Genomic DNA, 18,706 nt, shown 5'->3' with positions numbered 1-18,706 from the left:
AATAATGATTGTGTTTTCAGCGTTCACGCATCGAGAAAACATGCGAACACAGGCCAAACATACCAAAGCAGATTTCAGCTACATACGACATTTCCAGAAGATCTATCCAAAGGACACAATTCTTATCTGCAGAGATTTTAATGCTCAGCACGTGGCATGAAACTAACGAAGTGCAGCCCATGAGCTCGTCGTATAATGAAAGTTCTAACCGTTAATTCTAAACACTACTAAATCTACCGCAAGGCAATACAAGGCCCGGGTAGCACAAACACAACGCCTAACTTAAGGCCTAACACAAACACCTAACTTAACGGGTCCTTGAACCCAGAACCTCTCACTGCAGCTTCTTGAGGATCCTCTAGGCAGCGACCATCTTCCTACTGCCACAACATGAGAAAAAAGTGGTGTCTCATGCTGCAGCTCATGTAATTGGCGAGAATGCATGATTACACACTGGGATAATTTCTCAAGCAAGCACAACAGCCATATTGCAGGCTAGATGACTCAATGAAAGATACAATGCATGTCAAGCATGCAGGAACAGACGTTGCATGTTTCAGGGATCAACCAGACCCTGAAGGCACCATCCTGCATTAAAGGAACCAGGAGCTTAAACTTTTTGTCAGAATATCGAGCAAAGAGATGCTTGTAGACAAACTAAGCCAAACTGCGTTCCTTACCAAAAAAATCTAGAAGATACTAGGAGCTAGCCTTGAGCATCGGATGCAAATACGAGAGATATGAACGGATCAACAACTTGAAGCAAAGTGGGGTGGGGTATCCAGAGATCCCTCCTGGGCCGTCGCAAGACATCTGATGGCACAGCCACGCGTTGCACTGATGGAAGGCATCACCAAAACAAAACTCTCAGAAAAAGCGGCAGGCATCTTTCTTCTAGAAAAATGTTGCCCCAGGCAAACCTATGTGGGGATTATGCTAAAGTGTAGACAACGTTTTAATACAACCTTTTTAATAACCGAATTCGAGGTGCTTTAGGTAGTAAAAACACACGTGGCGCGCCAGGCGCTGATGAAATTACAGTAGCGTGCGTTAAGAACCTCCCGTCAGGATGCAAAATCTTTGTTCTGGTGGAGATCAACCGTATATGAAAAGATGAAAACCTTCCAGTGGATTAGCATCACTCAACTGTCAAGCCTATTCCAAAACGAACAAGTCACCAAGCTGTCTCGGTAATTTGAAACTGGTTTCTCTGACATCATGCCTGTGCAAGCTCATAGAGCGGTCAGTGCAGATTATATATGGTGGTTAGAATAAAACAGCCTTCTGCCGCAGACCCAATATGGATTCACACTTGGTTTTTTCTACTCAAGTTATTCTTAAAAATCTTGCCAGACACTTCGTCCTTATGCGCTCGTATAGTAGTTGGCCTTGGGCACCCTCCACCATTCATGAATATTCAAGCTGCACGAGAATTGGACATTACAAGGGCAACATTCAACAATCTTATTGTTGCTTTCCTGCAAAACAGAATGTTTCAGGTCCAAGCTGACAATGAGTGTAGCTCTTATCTTTGCAACCAATTGGTGTGCCACAGGAAGCCGTAATCTCCCCTATGCTATTCAATCTTGTCCTAGCAGCTCTTCCTCCCAGGAGGAAATCGAAGGCATTGGACACGCTGTTTATGCTGATGATGTGATGATTTGAACTACGAAAGGTTCGCTGAGACAACAAGAGGAGGCTCTAAATATGGCGGGTAATAGCATAGATGAGTTCACCAGAAAGATTGGGCTGACACTGTCGACCTCCGCGTGATTGCAGCGACGCTTTGTGACTAGGCTTTGTGACCAAGCAGGACATGTGCGGCGTAGCCTACTTAAAGGGACACTAAAGGCAAATAACATTTATGTCAGCGTGAAAGCTCAATGTATGACAACGTTCTAAAACATGGCAATATTATAACAGCAGTGCCCTACTTACTGAGAAATTAAGCTAAATTTATCACATGATGAGCGCCACGAGTGGGGCATTTTCGAAGTGAGACCGTAAGTATGAGAGTCTGCCTACAATAAATCACTAGTAATCAAACTGGCAGCAATAAAAAAAGAACCTTCCGTGCATCAAAAGACGTAATAGAATGGTGTTTGTTCTTTCCGTTTGAGTCATGGAAAAAAGAACCTCTGTAGCGTTGCCATGGGGAACGGCGCGTCGTGGTTCAAAGGTTCCGTTTTCTCGCCGAACTGCATTTTGCCCGAGCTCCCTGCTTCGTCTCACGCGGTCGCGTCCTGCCACGTGTGTTTTGCCGCGCTCGTGAAACGTCGCTCTGGACAGAAAGTCGACAAAATGCCGCATGCATGTGATGTTGACGGATGCCCGAATGGTGCACAACGCCAGGGCTGCAGCAAGGAAACCGATGTGTCTTTTCACTGGGTGCCGCGGATGTGAACCCTTACGCTCGAAGTGGCTTAGTGTCTGCCATTGCGCAGTGTGCTAAACAGTCAAAAACTCTGCGTGTGTGCTCGCTGCACTTTCGTACTGAGGATTACGAGACCAACCGCAACTTGGTCAAGGCTTTCAATGTGCCCAAGAAACGCGCTGTTGCAGTCATTCTGCACACTTTTATTAGGCGGCAACTCACATGCGCCTCTGTCCATTGCCAGGACCACTAGAGCACTGACGAGTCTGCATCGCTTGCTGGAAGCTCGTCCAGCAGCATCGCTGCTGTAAGCTGGCCAATCAAGCGATGAACTCGTCCTCGCTGCCATAACCAAACAAGCTAATCACCGCATCTGTGCACGCATTGAAGCAGAGTGAATACGAAGAACACGCCCGTGACAAATGCACATACGATGTATGCGAATGGCCCAGAAATGACGGCGTGCGATGAGTAGGCAGCGTGGTGCACACAGCTAGCCAGGGACGATCAGATCCATGCAGTCATGCCACGCTTTAATGAAAATTGTGTCAGTTTTCACTTAGTGACAGACAATGGCACGACGCATAGACACGTATCGCGGAAAGCCAATACAGTCTGTTCAGTCACTACGTCAGTCGCTGTGTATCCCGGACCCTGCAATAGTTCCGAAATGTCATTTGGCGTACACCATGACAATGCGCTAGCGCACGAGAGAGCCAGAATCTTTTCCACACTTTGGTAAACAAAAAAGGCATTGTGGTGGGTACTTTAGGCAATATTTGCTGTGACACTGTATGTATATCTGTACTGGAGCTGATGGCGCGCATCAGGAAATGCTAATTTGGACTTGGTGGTTAATGCATACAGCCGAAACACTCAATAACAAAATCGCCGAGGAAGCAATTTTTGTTCATTTTCATGAGAATTTTGTTGCTGCTAAAATAGAAAAATACGCACACCAATTACCTAGCACAACCAAAATTTATTTAAAGAAGTTGCTGATCTTGCTTTGTTTCACACTGCTTTGAAGGAGCTGGACGGCTCGAGCCTCGCCTTTCGCAGCTTCGGTGATGATGGAAGACTTCTACTAAAGCATCAAAAACTTATGGTTTTTAATAGGAGGAGGCATCTTTCTAAAAGGCTTAACACTGCATGTAAGCAAAGCACAGGCGATCTCAGCGTGCACACGAAGAGTCGCGCGGCAGCAAGCAGTTAGGCAGTCTACAGAATGTCTGTCGGCATGACGTCACTTTCGTGGGTGAGATCACTTGAAACGTCATGTGCCGACATAGTTGCCAACAGAGGTGTCAGCAGAAAACTGTTCTCAGCAAAAAAAGAAGTCTTCTTGCTATCATCCTCCCTAACCAAATGTAAGCAGCAATGGTCGCACCAATGCTTATACGCAGAAAGGTATGTGCCTGACTTGTCTAATGAGCGGTGCTGCAATTTTCGAACTACTGGGTTTCCCAATACTACGAAAACTGCGCAAAATAAACAGGGACAAGTGAGACACACGCACAAGCGCAGACTAGCAACTGGAAGTTATTTGAAGGAAGACAAAAATATAAGTAACCAAGAAAACCACGTGAATGATTAGAGGTGGCGGTTAGATAGACTATCTAACCGCCACCTTGTTACTTGTTCTTGTTACTTATACTGTTACTTGTTCTTGTTACTTATATTTTTGTGCTTCCTTCAACAAACTTCCAGTTGCTAGTCTGCGCTTGTGCGTGTGTCTCACACGCACAAGCGTGGTAATGCGTGGGTAAGCGTAGGTAATGGAGTACCAACTCGCCCAACACTCAGTCCTTTTAAAGTATGGTTCCCAACTAGCCCATGGGTTGAAAAAATGTTGCAGATCACAACCTGAAAGTTTTGTTATTCTGGGAGTGCTTTTTAAAGTCTCTTTGCTGCTGCAAGAAGCCAAATGCATTGAACTTTACGGACGTTTGCATAGTACACCAGATATCTTAATACTGCGACAATTTCGTCCTTGAGGCCTTTCGCTATTGAGAGGTTTCACTGTACTACCGTTTAGGTGCGTACTTATGCGACGTTTCCAGCAGCTACATATTGAGAAGGTTTCACTACTCTGATTGCTCTTGTGTGCACGGTGCATATTCACAGCATGGTTCCGTCAAACAGAAAAAGCTACAAGCAGGTCCAAATCAAGTTCTTCACATGATCGCCAAGTGTATGAGGGGCGTGAGAGAGAAAGAAATCAGCACTTTGTACAGGCATTCTTACATTCTCGTATCCTGTATGGCACCTTCTTTCACCCGTTCACTGGAACACAGTTGCATTGCATGCTCTGCAGCACCTCAATAAGAACGCCAGGAGAATGATCACAGGGCTTTGAAAGTATACACCCTTCACTGCACTGAAAACCTCTTGTGGTATGAAAAAAAGCGACCAGATGTCCCGATTCAGGTGGGACATGTCCTAATTTTGCGGCTGGGGTCCCACTGTCCTGCAAACCTACTTGTGGGACGGTGTTTTGTCCCACTTTCGGCGAAAGGCGGCTCGTAGTCGTGGTCAGCTAGCCCAACCACTACAACCCTTTGCTATACTATACTATACATGGCGATGATCTGATTTCTTTCTCTCTCTATGTCTATTTCTTTCTTTCTCTCTCTATCTCTAATTCTTTCTTTCTCACTTTTTGGCCTTCATTCTTTCTATCTTTGATCTCTTCACTCTATCTCTTTTTCTCCTTCTCTCACCCACAGCAACGCATATATGGTTCCCAAAAAGGCTTGTTCAGCTACCACGACTGGACAGCCTTGTCGCTACGATGCTCGCCTTCGGATCGTGGGTACCCTGGTTCAAATCCTCTTTAGAAATTTTACTGAGTTTTATTTATTTCTTCTCCTCCTCCTCTCCACTTCCCATCTCCTCTCCTACTCCTTTCGTTCTTCCTCTCGACTTCGCCAAGCTGATTTCTTGCACATCGCTCACCAGGTCCTCCTTCTCAAGTCCTTGCCTCAGCACTCCTCGTTTTACTAGGCTTTACTCTCTCCCACCCCATGCTCCAACCTCCTTCCCCACCGCACTCCCATCAGCTTTTTTCACTCTGCTCTCTACCTCTAATGTCTTCATTTTACGTCGCACCTGCTGACTCTGTAGTGGGGCTTGCCTAATTCCTGTGGTGCATACACGCCCGAGTTCTTGTGTAAACTACGCGGACTTACTTGAAGCTTAAAACAGCTTAGCAGTTAAAAGTGGAATCTTCTGTTTGAGCTGTATGACATGTTCTTCCTTCCTTCATTCCGCAAACAAACCCCCCTCCTCGAGCCGCTTTGGAGCTTGCGAAATATGGTCACTTTACCTATGGGAGATATTGCTGACCTGTTGTCTATGCACGAGCTGACGCTAATCACACTACTGAAGTCTATGCAAGCAGGTAGAGCCCTTGCTAAAATTTGGCATGACGTAACTAACCTTCCTGTGCTACCGCACATATCTCCCCCTTGGCAGCACACACAAATTGCAGACCCCAAACCTTGCCAAAGAACACGGGCAACGAACACTCGGCAAGCCTGACTCCACAAGAAATACACGCAGCAAATACGCAATGGTAACCACCCCATGGCACCTGTCAAAGAGTGTGCGTGGATGCCTCCATCGGACAACAAGAGAACTGTTGGTGTTCTCTATGACAGTGACTTGGAGGCAAACGAAAGAGGAAGCAAACTCTATCTCACAAGCCAGAGCATTCACACATGTACGACAGAACTGTATGCTATCTACGATTTTCCCAAACATGCCGAGTTCACCACTCACAATTTGCCAAGAGATGCTAAATGTCACTACAGAGTATTTACAGACTCCCATGATGCCTCTCACATGTGTAAACACACTCGCACCACCTCTGCCCTTCAACAACTACATTTCCAAGTGCGTCGTCTGCAAGAAAACGGGCATAATGTCCAATTGCACTGGTTCCCAGGACATATGGGTATACCAGGAAATGAACGGGCACTGTTTATAACAATGGAAATAGCGCGTGCTAAAAGGAAAGAAAAAATTAAAACAAGGTACAGCGCATGCCACGTGGACCTTGGGTTCTTTCACTGGAATAAACTGCAGTGTTGGGAGGCGCTTCTCTGAGCTCTTCAGGTGTATTGTCCTTGAAGCCACGTTCATCACAAAACAAAATCTTGGGATTTTATAGGCACACTGACTAGTGCACACTATGCTATCCATGCAGTCGAAACTACCTGAATACATCTCGTGGAATGCACCTCAAGAAACTGAAACACACAGGGACTGATATGGCCTCATGGATGCAATAGCCCAACCAAAGCATTACCGCTGCTGCTATCTCTCGCACTATACAACATTCAATATACCTATCCTTCCTTCAAGTGCCGATACCCGCCAGCAGCAGGCACTGCTGCGGCAGGTATACAGATCGGAACGCACCTCAATCCCTTCCTCGTGCAGCGTCTTCACTGAAACGAAGAACCCCATGGCCTAGAAACCTCACACACTGGTGTCTGCAGCCCCTTCAACACTGGGGCAGACCTTGAGCACATAATCTGGGACTGCCTGCTGAACTCGGACCACATACTCATTGCCTCAATCCCCCTGAATGGTGAGAGTCTGCTTTCCAGGACCGGATACTACCTGCCGCAGCATCGCCATGGCTGCCAATGAGCTATGATGGTCACTGCAGAAGTACCTGAATGACCCCGAGGATACAGCCACTGGCATCAGGCTTCATCTCGGGTGTGACAGCCAGAGCAGAAGCTCGCAAGACATTATTGTGCCTCCCCATTTTACCGTGGCCCCCCCATTTTTTTCTTTCCCATCCCTCTCCCAATCACTCACCGCAGCCCTCTGAAGAGAAAAACATGACTTAAGATGTGTTAACAACAAGCCTTTATGCCACTGGTTTGTAGAAAGACATCCTAAAGGAGTGAGCTGCTAGCCTAACTTGGCATAACATTCCAATTTGTTGCGATAGTGTTCATTGTTTTGCCCTTGCGACGAACTTGACTTTTTTCTTTAATGGCGAATGCGGAGACATACCTGAAGAAACAGCTTGAGGCTCAGTTTGTGTAGAACTTGTTGACAGCATTTTCTTTTCGTTTGCTTGTGATGCTTCATGGTGGGTTAGTAGTCGCACTTGAACAGATTTATCTGTGACATGACCTGGCTCACACGCTGGCTCTGGTGATGTTTCTACGGCTTTTCCTGACTCCAGACTAAGGCCCCATGCTGCATCATATACTGGATCTGCTGCGAGGTCATCCTGAAATAAATTGGCTTGTGTTGTTATGAATGATAACGATAAAGATTATCGCCAAGTAAACTAATGAAAACCCGCTTACGGGATCTGTTTTGCAACAATGACTCGGTCCTGGCGCTTGCCCGATGGTTCCGTCTCCAGAGAGCGGCTGTCCAAGAATCTGTAACAGTGTATCAAACAGTGCATGAACCGTGAACCGCTGGTCTTGAGGACAAATGAGACAAGATGGCCTCCCAACAAAAGGGGGCTTTCTATCACAGTGAGCGAATTTCTGTGAGCAATGTGTCTTCCTCCAGTTCACAGCAGTTCGATGAGTTGAGTAGGGTGACTGGAGCTGCAGAGTCGGAGCCACTGAAATAAGTGCAGCTTATACGACAATATGCTAGAATATTCTAGGGGGCTATAACCCTACATCTGTGTTACAGTTAACAGTATCACGGCCTTGCGCATCATCTTGCAGCCACTCTGTGATAACCAGTGTGTCATTGCCATTCTTGCATTTCTTAATATTGCATGATTAATAGATTATTAGATTAATAGATTAATAGAAGATGATTAATATTGCAATGCAATTGCAATATTGCTTCCACAAAGGAGAGTGAACGTGTCAGCAGTTACCACTTGTTACGCTAGTGTAAAGCTCTTGATGCACATTTTATATGCCAATGTAGGATCTGTAGTCGGTTAAAACCTAAGGAAAAATGCCTGCTCCACCTTCAGCCATTGCTGTTCCTTCCAGAAAAAATTGCATAAATGCTCCATCCAATACTCTTACTCATTTTTGTGATGTCAAGCATTTCTCCAGTGTTTCAGGCGGTTTTTTTTTCCCATACAGATGCATGTTTCTGTCGCTGGTTTTAGGTCGGAAATTTCAACACCCTGGTAAGTTTCATCGAGGATTCTGACATCAATGCTCAAGAATACATAACATTTCAGGTAGCAACAACGCACCATGAACTCCTAATTTGTGTAGTATTTATATTTACACTAGCTGAGAAGTACTTGTGGTTCAAGCAAAAACCGGCCATCATGACTGTCTTTCACAGGTGAAGGACAGCCACACCGCGGTTTTGAGTGGAGATTTGACATTTTTTCTCAGCTTGTGACAGAATACAGTATACGAAGGATAGATATGCTACAAGCATGCATAATTCCTTTCAAATTTTAAGTCATGCCTTCTGTAATTAAAGATGCATATGAATGACTATTGGGGCTAAATCGAGAAAAGTCACAAGATTCTTTTTGAATAAATATGCGTTTATAATGCAATTTGAGTTTTCTTATGATTGTAATAGAGTCTGGGAAATAAAAAAAAACGCGATGTGACAACTGGTTGCCCATTCACTTTAGCACTTTCGTGCATGCGTTGTGCAACCATACTGCACCTGTTAAAAGTTAACTTTCAGTTTTCTTAATATTTTATAAGTCCTGTGCTGAGCTAAAAGCACATGCATTTTGTGCACACTTCTTTATCTGCCAAGGAAGCATAAGAGAATAATATGCACCGTTGTTGTATTGTCTAAGGTACTGAATAAAACAAGGAAGACTGTTTCACATGAATTAATTCATCTGTGTTAACAGATCACGCACACGTAAGAAAAGTACGCGGCAGATCACACGCAAGGACAACAAAAAGCGTAACAAACGTTACCGTTATCTAGTGGAGCAGCATTGGCATTAGAAATATAAAACTGAAATGAAGAAACGAATGAAAAAATGGGGAGGAGCAATGCTTCTATGAGGCTCGCGCATCTTGTTTTCACTAGCGTTTGCCACCAGTGGCATCACCAGCAAACTTCAAAGAAGCAGCGGATGCCAGTGCTGCCCGAAAATAGTATTCGAGGGACGGCCGCGTCCTACAATAAATCGCAACACTTCGGCATCGCCTAGACAACTTCCAAAAGAGATTCTGCTTGAATTTTTCTATACTCACACTTGTTTCTGGCGACTGCAAGCTTTATGTAGTATTGCTACAGCGATTTCAATACTCTAAATGCCCATGTTCAGACTCGCGTGTCGAATGCTGTGTCTGGGTCACATTCACAAAAGTTGTCGACGTGTATATCGGTGCTCAATTACAGCCGTGGTCGACAACTTCTAAGAGCACGTGCCAGACCACTGACTATGAAGGACACGCTCATTTATTAAGAGGCATTCTGCAGAATAGACACACCCAGGTTTGCAACCCTTCGGCAAAAGCATCACCAGCGACAGAAGAGCAAGGGAGCTTTACGTAACGGAAGGAGAAAAACAGGGCGAATATATATCAAGCATTACAACGTCTATTACACAGTCGTAGCTCCGCGATCAGAAAACCCCCTAACAGGTATGTGCCACCTTGTGCAATCCCTGCTACCCATCATAGGTCCACTAAAGTGTTGCAAGATGCAGAATGCGATCAAAAGACGCATGCCGCTTAAAAGGCTCATCAAGACTATGCATTAAACGCTAAATGCATGCGGCAAGCCCGATAAGACGATGCATGTTGTGGCAAAAAGACCATGCATGCTGCTCCAACGCAAAGCTTTCAAAGAGCATGCGCTAAATTCAAAAGCAACTTTCTGTACCTCTCATCGAAATTCTGTGTCACCTTTGTGCCGCGTGTCACGCAGCTTCGCTGGTCATCCACTTTCACATAGTGAAATGGCCTCATGAACTTGTAGCGTTAGCTACGCGGGCCTAGCCTAGCCAGTTTCGCGTGGATCCTCAAGAGCCGTGCTGCGCATGCGTGAGGATCAGCGATGTCACGAACCTGAGCCGGCAGCTCCAGCGCACTCTGCCGCTGCCGCGCACGACTCGCTGCCGCCGGTCTGCGCTTTCCAGAGGAGTGACGTCGCAGCCTTGGCAGACGTATTGGCGCTGGCGCATGCACAGCTATTCGCCTTCATCATGCAGTCGCCGTCTGACACTGCGCTGGAGCCGCTTGATAGTGCCTCTGACTAGCGTTTGCCAGTGTGGTATAGCCATGGAGAAGGAGAGCGCAAATGTTGCTCAACGGCGCAGAATAGCAGAGAAGCTTAACTCATCGGATCCCGAAGTAGTTGCCTGGCAAAATAAATATACATGTGCCATATAATACGTATACCGTGTGTGTCATTGGAGCAGCAGTAAGCATGATAATCAAGCAAATCCTAGACAATCAGGAAAGCTAAGAATAATTAGCTGAACCTTTGCTAACGCTACGTTATCCTGGCATAGCCAAGCTAAGCCACCGCAACATTTTATTGCGATAGTAATTATATGGACCCTATCGACGTGTTTTTGCCATTGCCGTCATGTTCCATATGAAGGGTGCCCGAGGTCTAGGACCAGATCCTGGATTGGGCCAAGAAGGTGCGGAGACCTACGCCGGGTAGGCTCCTCTGCTCGCTCCACCGCCGCACGGAGGGCGCATGCGATAAGATCAACCCGCCTGCGAGGCCTGCCGTCTATTGCTTCTTAACCAGAGACGAAACGCCCCGCCCATCTTGAAGGAGCATGAAGGGACCCCGGGGGAGAGGAGCGTCGCTCGACCAGCAACTGTGAACTTTGATCAGAAGAACGCAGTCGCGAAGATACTGCCCGACAACCACTTCTCTCCCTGGAGCGGCTGTATCCTCTTGCACCAGCGCCTTGTAGAGCTACGCGAGATCGGATACAGAAGAATTAGCTGCTATCCTTGCTTCGTTTAACATTACAATTTGATGTTATCGCATTCACTGTTTCACCCTTGCGGTGAAACTTTTTTTTTTTTTCTACATGTAGCATGATAAGCTCCAAAATTCGACAGCTTACCTCGTAATTTTGTCTCCTCGAGAATGCAGCTTGCGCTGCCTGCGACTCATTTCGTTCCTGAACGAACATCGATGGCGCCACGCTTGGCCTTAGTTGAGATTTTACCAGAATTCCCATTATGCGCGCATTAGAGATTAACTCCGACGGCAGCCACTGTCACGAAAATGTTTCGAGCAGAGAACTGGGGTTCTCGAAGGCTTGAAGTTACTTCCTTTCACAGCAGCGATTCACTGAGCAGCATGTTTTTCCTCACGTGTAAAGTTGTGAAACACTACTTACATCGTCTCGGCCGGCGGTGTTCGCACAGCCGTACGCAAAGCAAAAGGCAGGCATGGTGCGAGACGAAGTTCTCCGTGTAGCAGCACCAGTTCTTTGAAGCGCAAACGATAAACGTGGAGTGGGGACGTTGATTATTCGGAACAAGAAGGGCGACTGGCGCGGAAAACCTGCACACAGTCACGGTGCGAGCACCCGGGACGTGCCTTCTCTACGGTGGCTCGGCGTAGACATAGGGACATAGCGTAAACAAACCACCGTGGTCGGAACCCCACGATCTCCGGTACAAACGCTGGTCGGAATGGGTCGGAAAACTCGGAACCACGGTTAGGAAAGAGAGGTGACACTCCCATAGAGTTTCCTACGGACACTCCGGCTCGGCGGCGCTGCAAAGCAGCCGCATCGAAAAGTTGTTCACACTCGCCTTCTTCTCACCAGAGGACGCTATGCGCATGGGGGCCAGTAAAACGTATATATGTATGTGTGTGTATGTGTGTATAGATGCTGAGTGCCACTTCGCTCTGTACGCGACGCAGGGGCGTAGCCAAGGGGAAGGGGGGGGGGAGCGGGGTTCAACCCAGCCCCCGAAAATTTTCAATTTTGCTCGCGTATATACACACACACACATGCAAACGCACGCACATAGGCGTGCGCACGAGGAGGGCAGGGGGTGCGTCCCCCCCCCTAGTCACCTATGGGGGGGGGGGAATCTGGTCCATACATCGAGCTCCCTAGTCACCTAAGAAGGGGGGGGGGGCGCAAGATCTGTCTCGTACATTGACTTAGTAGGGGGGCGGCGCTGCGATGAACCTTCGTCACCCCCCCCCCTGATGGGGAACCCTGCGGACGCACGCACGAACATACATAAAGTATGGTTGAACCCCTCCCGAAAAAAAATTCTGACTACGCCTCTGCCGCGACGCTGCGTTTCTTGTCGAAACGCCTTTATTCGTGTTTTGTTAGACTATTCGTACACCGTGACAGTTTCATTTCATCCAGTGAACTTATGTGAGGTGCGTGGGCGCAGGGAGCGATGGGCAAGAAGTGTTTCACCCCATGCTGCACGAAGTGGCGTAGGCCGAAATTTTTTTCGGGTGAGGTGGGGGGCCACCTCCTTGATCCGACATTGGGTCCGGGCAGATAAGTGGGGTCGAGTGTCAATTTGTGCTCTGTATCCCATGGTGAAAAATCTTTCGGGGGGGGGGGGGGGAAGGCACGGGTCCGGTGTGCCCCCCCCCCCCTCCTTCTGGCTACGCCACTGGCTGCACGACAGGGTACAACTCGTGTACTGAGAAACTCTCACTGTTTTCTACGTCGCGAATGAAGATGGCGCGTGTAGAGCACTGCGCGGGCCTGATTTTTCGGCCCGGGCCCGCTCTATGAAGCCCGGGCCCAGCCCGGGCCCGGGCGTACATGATCGAACCCAGCCCGAGGCCGTGGTTCCAAGCCCGGGCCCGACCCGGGCCTTCATTACTAAACTTATCCTGGGCGCGCGTGTTCATGACCAGGCCCGGCCCGGGCCCATTGCAGATATTAGTTGTTGATGATGATTGTTAATGAACCTTGCGCTTTGTAGCGGGCGATCGGACGGAAAATTCGGGGTGTACATGCACCGAAATGTTGCTTTGCCCGCGGTGGTAGCTCAGCGGTTAAGCTGTTTCACTGTTAAGTCCTAGGACGCGGGTGCGATTCCCGCGGCCACGGTGGCCGCATTTTGATGGGGGCGAAATGCAAGAACACCCGTAATTATCTTTAGGTGCACGTTAAAGAACTCCAGGTGGTCGAAATTAATCCGGTCCCCACTACGGCGTGCCTCGTAATCATATCGTGGTTTAGGCACGTAATACCAAGGAATATAAGTGAAATGTTGCCTTATGGCATGGCAAGTCATTACAATAACAGTATAGTGAAAATAAAACATAGCAACAAAATTTATTTAAAAGAAGTGTACAACTAACATACAAAAGCGAATAGAAGCAAACCCAGGACATTTTCTTTTCGCTCTTTTCTACACTCGCGTTGGAAACATTACACATTTTTTTAAAGAGGCTTCTGATTTATTATTTGTTGCAGAGAGATAAAAAACATTAACGTTATATATGGTGAACAGCCACAAAAAGCAGATGAGATATAAATCGTTCATATTCTAACATCCTCACGGAAACGTAATCGCCATATAAGTACAATATAATTATATATAGTCAAGCTGCTACGCGCCATACTTGATGCTATACCAGATAAAAGGTTTCACCCTTCTTCGTGAAATAAAGATAGAAAATACGCGGGCCCGCCCTTTCAAGCCCGAGCCCAGCCCGGGCCCGCGAGTAAACGCTTCGGACAGCCCTGCCCGCGGGCCGGGCCCGTGCAGTGCTTTAGGCGCGAGTCCCTAACGAAAAAAACAGCGTGTCCCAGTGCGATTTTGACACTGGGTGACACTCGAAAGGCTGTTTCTCGCTGGAAAAGGCGCCGGCCCGGGGCACGCTGTGAGACACTGGGCAGCACTGCATTTTCGCTGGCACGCACTGGGCAACGCTGTCATGTCACTGGGCTGCACTGGATAGCGCAGGAACGGCACTGCACACACTGGGTTTGGCGCTGCACGCTGGGACAGCGTGCAATACACCACACTGGACTGACTGGACGCTGTCACGCTGCACTGGCAGCGCTGCACTGCCCTTTGCCTGGGGGCGTCGATGTATTGCCACGTGCGTTTCTTATTATCACTTTTGCTGTATTCGGTTTTCGCCCACAAAGGCAGCAACGCTCAGCGCAAACCGCGCCTCATTGTTCGAGAAGCTTCACGATTATTGTAGATCATTTTGTTAAGATTGCGCGCAAGGCGCGAACACTCGAGCTTATTATAGAGATTGCGCAACAACCAGCGATATCCGCTGCCAGTACCGACTGATGGGGCTACGCAGATTCGCCGTCAACGCGCCCCGCCCGCAGCCAGGCGAACGGCCTCGCGACATCGACGACTACCTCAGTGGAACACATGTGGCAGGAACGACGACCTTCCCGCTCGCTGTCGCCCGCACCGCCGACAGTACACTGGCCCATACTGGGGCCGGTCGCCTAGCCCGTATCCGGAAAACTAAGGGCAGCGACCGATGGAAGTGCGGTTGCTGTACGACGAACTACCAAAGATCCTCCGCCGCCGACGAGAACGCCGCGACGAAGCCTTCAGAGCACGACGCGAACCAGACAGCCCCCTGACGACGAAATCTCGCAGACCGAAGAAGACCCGACGACGCAACATGGAAGCAGCGGAACAAACCGCCGCAGCCGTGACCCGACGCCGTGACACAACCGCAACGCAAGACGACGAACTAGCGACCTCGAAGTTCTCATCGACGGCCACAACATCACCGCTCTCGTCGATACTGGAGCCGACTATTCGCAATGCCCACAGTGTTGCCAAATGTATGAGAGCAAAAATAGCTAGATGGCCGCGTAAAAGTAGCTAAAAATAACTAAAGAAATCCAGCAAGGAGCTAAAAAGTAGCTAAATTATGTCTTCAGGCATTTTTAAACATATTTTAGGCGTGAAACGGATTTACTGGCAGCTGTGTTATCTTAAAGTTTAAGCAGAACTGTCAAGTTACTTCTTCTTGCAGGCAGCTACGCGGAACATGAGTGAACAAAAAACAATGTACTCCCGTTTTGACCCCTATAATATAGGGCAGGCGTGTTTTTTTTTTTTTTCGCAAAGCGTCAAGGCCAACGTGCTCACAAAATGCGAGCTGCGAATGCGCGTTAATATGTTAAAAAATCGAAACTAATTGTTACCGAGCTGTGTAACTACAAAAAACTGAGGAAACAAGAAATTGCCTTCTTCGTTGGGATGGGCAGGAAGCAAGAAGCTTAACATACCAAGTTTCAAGAAATTTCGTTGAGCCAGTTGGTCAAACATGATATGAACATGAGGCACGTGCCTCATGTTCATATCGTGGTCACGGTACGTGACACCCCAAAAATTATTAATACATTGTACATGACTGGAGATTATTATGCCCTCCTCCCCCATTTTTCTTTTATTTTCAATATGTATACGCTGAAAAACAAAACATTTACGAAACGTTTGCCAGTTCTTTGACTTCTAGTACATATCTGTGCTGTTCCCTCAGCCCTTAGTGTTAAAAGCCGTGAATTTCAGCTAATTAAGCAAAGAAGATGAAGTAAAATAGCTTTTTCGAACTTGTAGTTTCGGTTTCCTAGGCATTATACCGCCGCCGACGACTCGGTTGAAACTAAAATCCCTATTTTTTTAAATAGATTTTTGCCTTTTACTTAAGTACCAACAACTGCCTCCCCTCCCGGCCCTCTCTCACGTGCAGCCGGCATCTGTCGCCATTTTCTTCCTAACTTGGAAGATTTACAAAGCCCTGTACGTCTAAGTACATTAGCCACGCATCTTTGAGCGGACATTAGAGAGTTTTAGCAAGTTACGGAAATACGGTACGCAAATACGGTAAGGCAGTACGGTAGCGTTCCTCCTTTCCCGCTGGTTGTGCTTTTGCCGCTCCCCGTTCCAGTGACAATGCGTACCCCAAACGACAGGTGTCTCGTTAACAATGCGTGGGCTGGCGGGCAACAATACGCCGTGACAACCCCACAGTAAATTTTGAAAAAGCTTTTGTGGTGTTGGTGTGCCTTCCCAGCAAAAGGTCGACGACCTGGAAAGGAGGAGCGGTACCGTCCTACGGTAGCGTATTTGCGTACCGTATTTCCGTAGCTTGCTAAAACTCTCTATTATGCCAACGCGACGCGCCTTTCTCCTCCTGTCAGTCCCGCGTCGTTAGCGAGGGGGGACGCATTTCACCAGGTACTGGAAAAGAAGGAAAAATCTAGGAACTTTAGTCGAAACCGCCACGGCGCACAGCTAGTACACTGTAGCAAAGCTCTAAGCGGACGTCACTACAGAGCAACTAGAAAATTTCACTACATTGCAGCTAGACTTAGCTAATATAGCCAGATTTGGAGCTAGATTTTGACTAAATAGCTAAAATAGCAACTCGTAGCTAAACCAAATTTTTGGTAGCTAGTCGAGTCTAAAATTGGCTAGATCTAGCTACAAAATAGCTAAATTGGCAACACTGATGCCCATAGACTGTCGCGCCGCCAAGCGGAATTCAGGAGCGTCCTCTCGAGGAGGGTTAGTAGACGACAAAATGGCAGCACTACGCAGTCGCTCCCTTGTTCGGCTGTGCTAACCTCAGTGTTAACGCGTCGGCAAGGAAGGAACACTACGACTTGGCAAGTTCCCTGCATCACTGAACAAACCGGGCCCTCCGTGACACGAGAAATCTGATTCGTTCTTGCGAGGCGCGAAGTTTTCGTGAAAATACGTGGCGACTCGCGCTTTCAATGCTAGCCCACAGCGTACGCATACTATCAGCTTCGCGAGGCTTTCTGTAGCCACGCAGGTTAGTTAAATGTTATCGTCTGACGTGTTCAGTTGAAGCTTACCCTGTTTTACTTGTATATAGCATTGGTAAGTGTTTCTTGTACTGCATGAATCCCATAACACTGTACGCGGGAGGTCGCGCCAGCTCGCGATGTGTTCTTGTAAAACTGAGCGATCTCAAGTTGTCGATACATTAAAATGTGCCTCTATCCTTTGTCAGCAAAGCGCTGTTACTAATCGTGCGAGTGACGTTTCATTCATTCGAGGACGCGTCTGCTCCACGCATTTCGTGGAGCGAACGCTTTCCACGCCGTCCTTCGCCAGTGTGTTGGTTTTACAGTGTAGTTGGTTTCATAGCCAGCGCTGCGCCGCTTGTTTTTGTGCGTTTGTTGATAGGTGGCAGCACACTGCAAGCGATTTGCTCGTTGACCGATCTGAGAGCGAAATGTTCTCCGCACCCAGACGTCTCTCTAATTGTAAACGTGGTGACGCGGAGTGGTCGAAGTTGTTCGGCGGAGGTGGTCAAAAAGGAAGCACAATATGGTCACGAGTCGTGATATATGGGCGTGCAATTTGCAAGCTCTTAGATTGCTTTCTGCAGTGATGTTGAAGGAAACCATCTTGACGACGAGGATTTTTTACTGGACGTAGAAGACTGTGAAGACACCGAGAGTGACAGCGACAGTGAACGATCAGCTGCTAACACACGACGAGCGAGTTGCACTTCGATCACGTCCCCTCGTGCGTTAATGTTCTTTCACGCTCGTAAGTCACTTTGATTGTATTTAATGTATAATATCCTTGAGCGAGATCAAAATAAAAGCATAGTTCCTCTTGTGCATTGCATGTATCAATTATTGTGGATATTATGGAGCGCCGCATGCCGCCAACACGCTCGAGCTCGACCAGAGAAGCGAAATGGTTAGAGCGTTGGAACGTGCAGTCACAGCCACAATCCACGCCTCTCGGCTAACTTCTTAGACGTTGCGAAAAGGATACGTGTGCATTCTTTTCGATATTCGTGTTTCGATTGTGCTGATCGAGCCTGCAGCATGCGAGTGAAGTGAATTGGACACGGCTAGTCTCAGCATGGCTGTGACACAAGCGCTACTGAATGGGAAGTTAAATGCTTGTGTTCCGTTGAAGACGTAACTCCGCGTTCCCGACTGCACGAGTAATGACGACGGCGTATTATGTTTGCAAACCATCACCACGTTAAACGTGCGGTCCCGTGCAGCAGCGATGGCGCTACTCGCTGGCGGCCTACTACTGCGGCAAATCCGCAAGGCAGGCTCGGTACAACGTATCTATAAACGTTGGCTCGGTACGTACTACCTCAGAGTGCCGTTCTGCTCATACGTCAATGTTAGTTCATGCAGTTTTATGTAGCACGCACAGGCTTTCGCAAAGCATCGTTATGCACGGTAACGGAGCTGAAATATAACCTTTCACACCACAGCAAATAATTAGGTGGCGATCGTACTTAGCACTTTCCATGGTTTGGGAAAATAGTTTAGTCTCATATCCAATTCCGCACAGCTCATGACTTCATCCGGTGAAAGTGGCATGGGCCGTACGTCCGCACGTACTATCTGTTCCTATGCTAGCAAACGGGTTGACC

At 47.8% G+C, this 18,706-nt stretch overlaps 2 protein-coding genes across 7 annotated transcripts in view; both read right to left on the bottom strand.

The window, feature by feature from the left end:
* LOC119390669 (gastrula zinc finger protein XlCGF57.1-like) overlaps positions 1–18,706 on the bottom strand; it is a 691,222-nt gene that overhangs the window by 85,374 nt on the left and 587,142 nt on the right. The gene's annotated exons all lie outside the window — the stretch shown is intronic.
* The window catches only part of LOC119390677 (gastrula zinc finger protein XlCGF57.1), a 963,551-nt gene that overhangs the window by 503,953 nt on the left and 440,892 nt on the right, over positions 1–18,706 (bottom strand). For 3 of the 6 annotated variants that reach the window (XM_049415123.1, XM_049415122.1, XM_049415125.1), the window contains exons 2-3: positions 7,711–7,788; positions 7,532–7,631 (exon numbers count right to left, since the gene is read on the bottom strand). The exons of 1 other annotated variant lie outside the window; for it this stretch is intronic. In XM_049415123.1, coding sequence (XP_049271080.1) covers positions 7,532–7,631; positions 7,711–7,788 — 178 coding nt within the window. Of the gene's footprint in view, positions 1–7,408; positions 7,632–7,710; positions 7,789–11,681; positions 11,998–18,706 lie in introns of those variants that run through there. 2 more of the 6 variants (XM_037658330.2, XM_049415116.1) reach the window with 2 other exon arrangements.

The sequence above is a fragment of the Rhipicephalus sanguineus genome, chromosome 4 (assembly GCF_013339695.2).
Source record: "Rhipicephalus sanguineus isolate Rsan-2018 chromosome 4, BIME_Rsan_1.4, whole genome shotgun sequence".
Lineage (NCBI taxonomy): Eukaryota > Metazoa > Arthropoda > Arachnida > Ixodida > Ixodidae > Rhipicephalus > Rhipicephalus sanguineus.
Note: the sequence above shows the minus strand (reverse complement) of the source record. Positions and strands in the feature narration are given on the sequence as shown.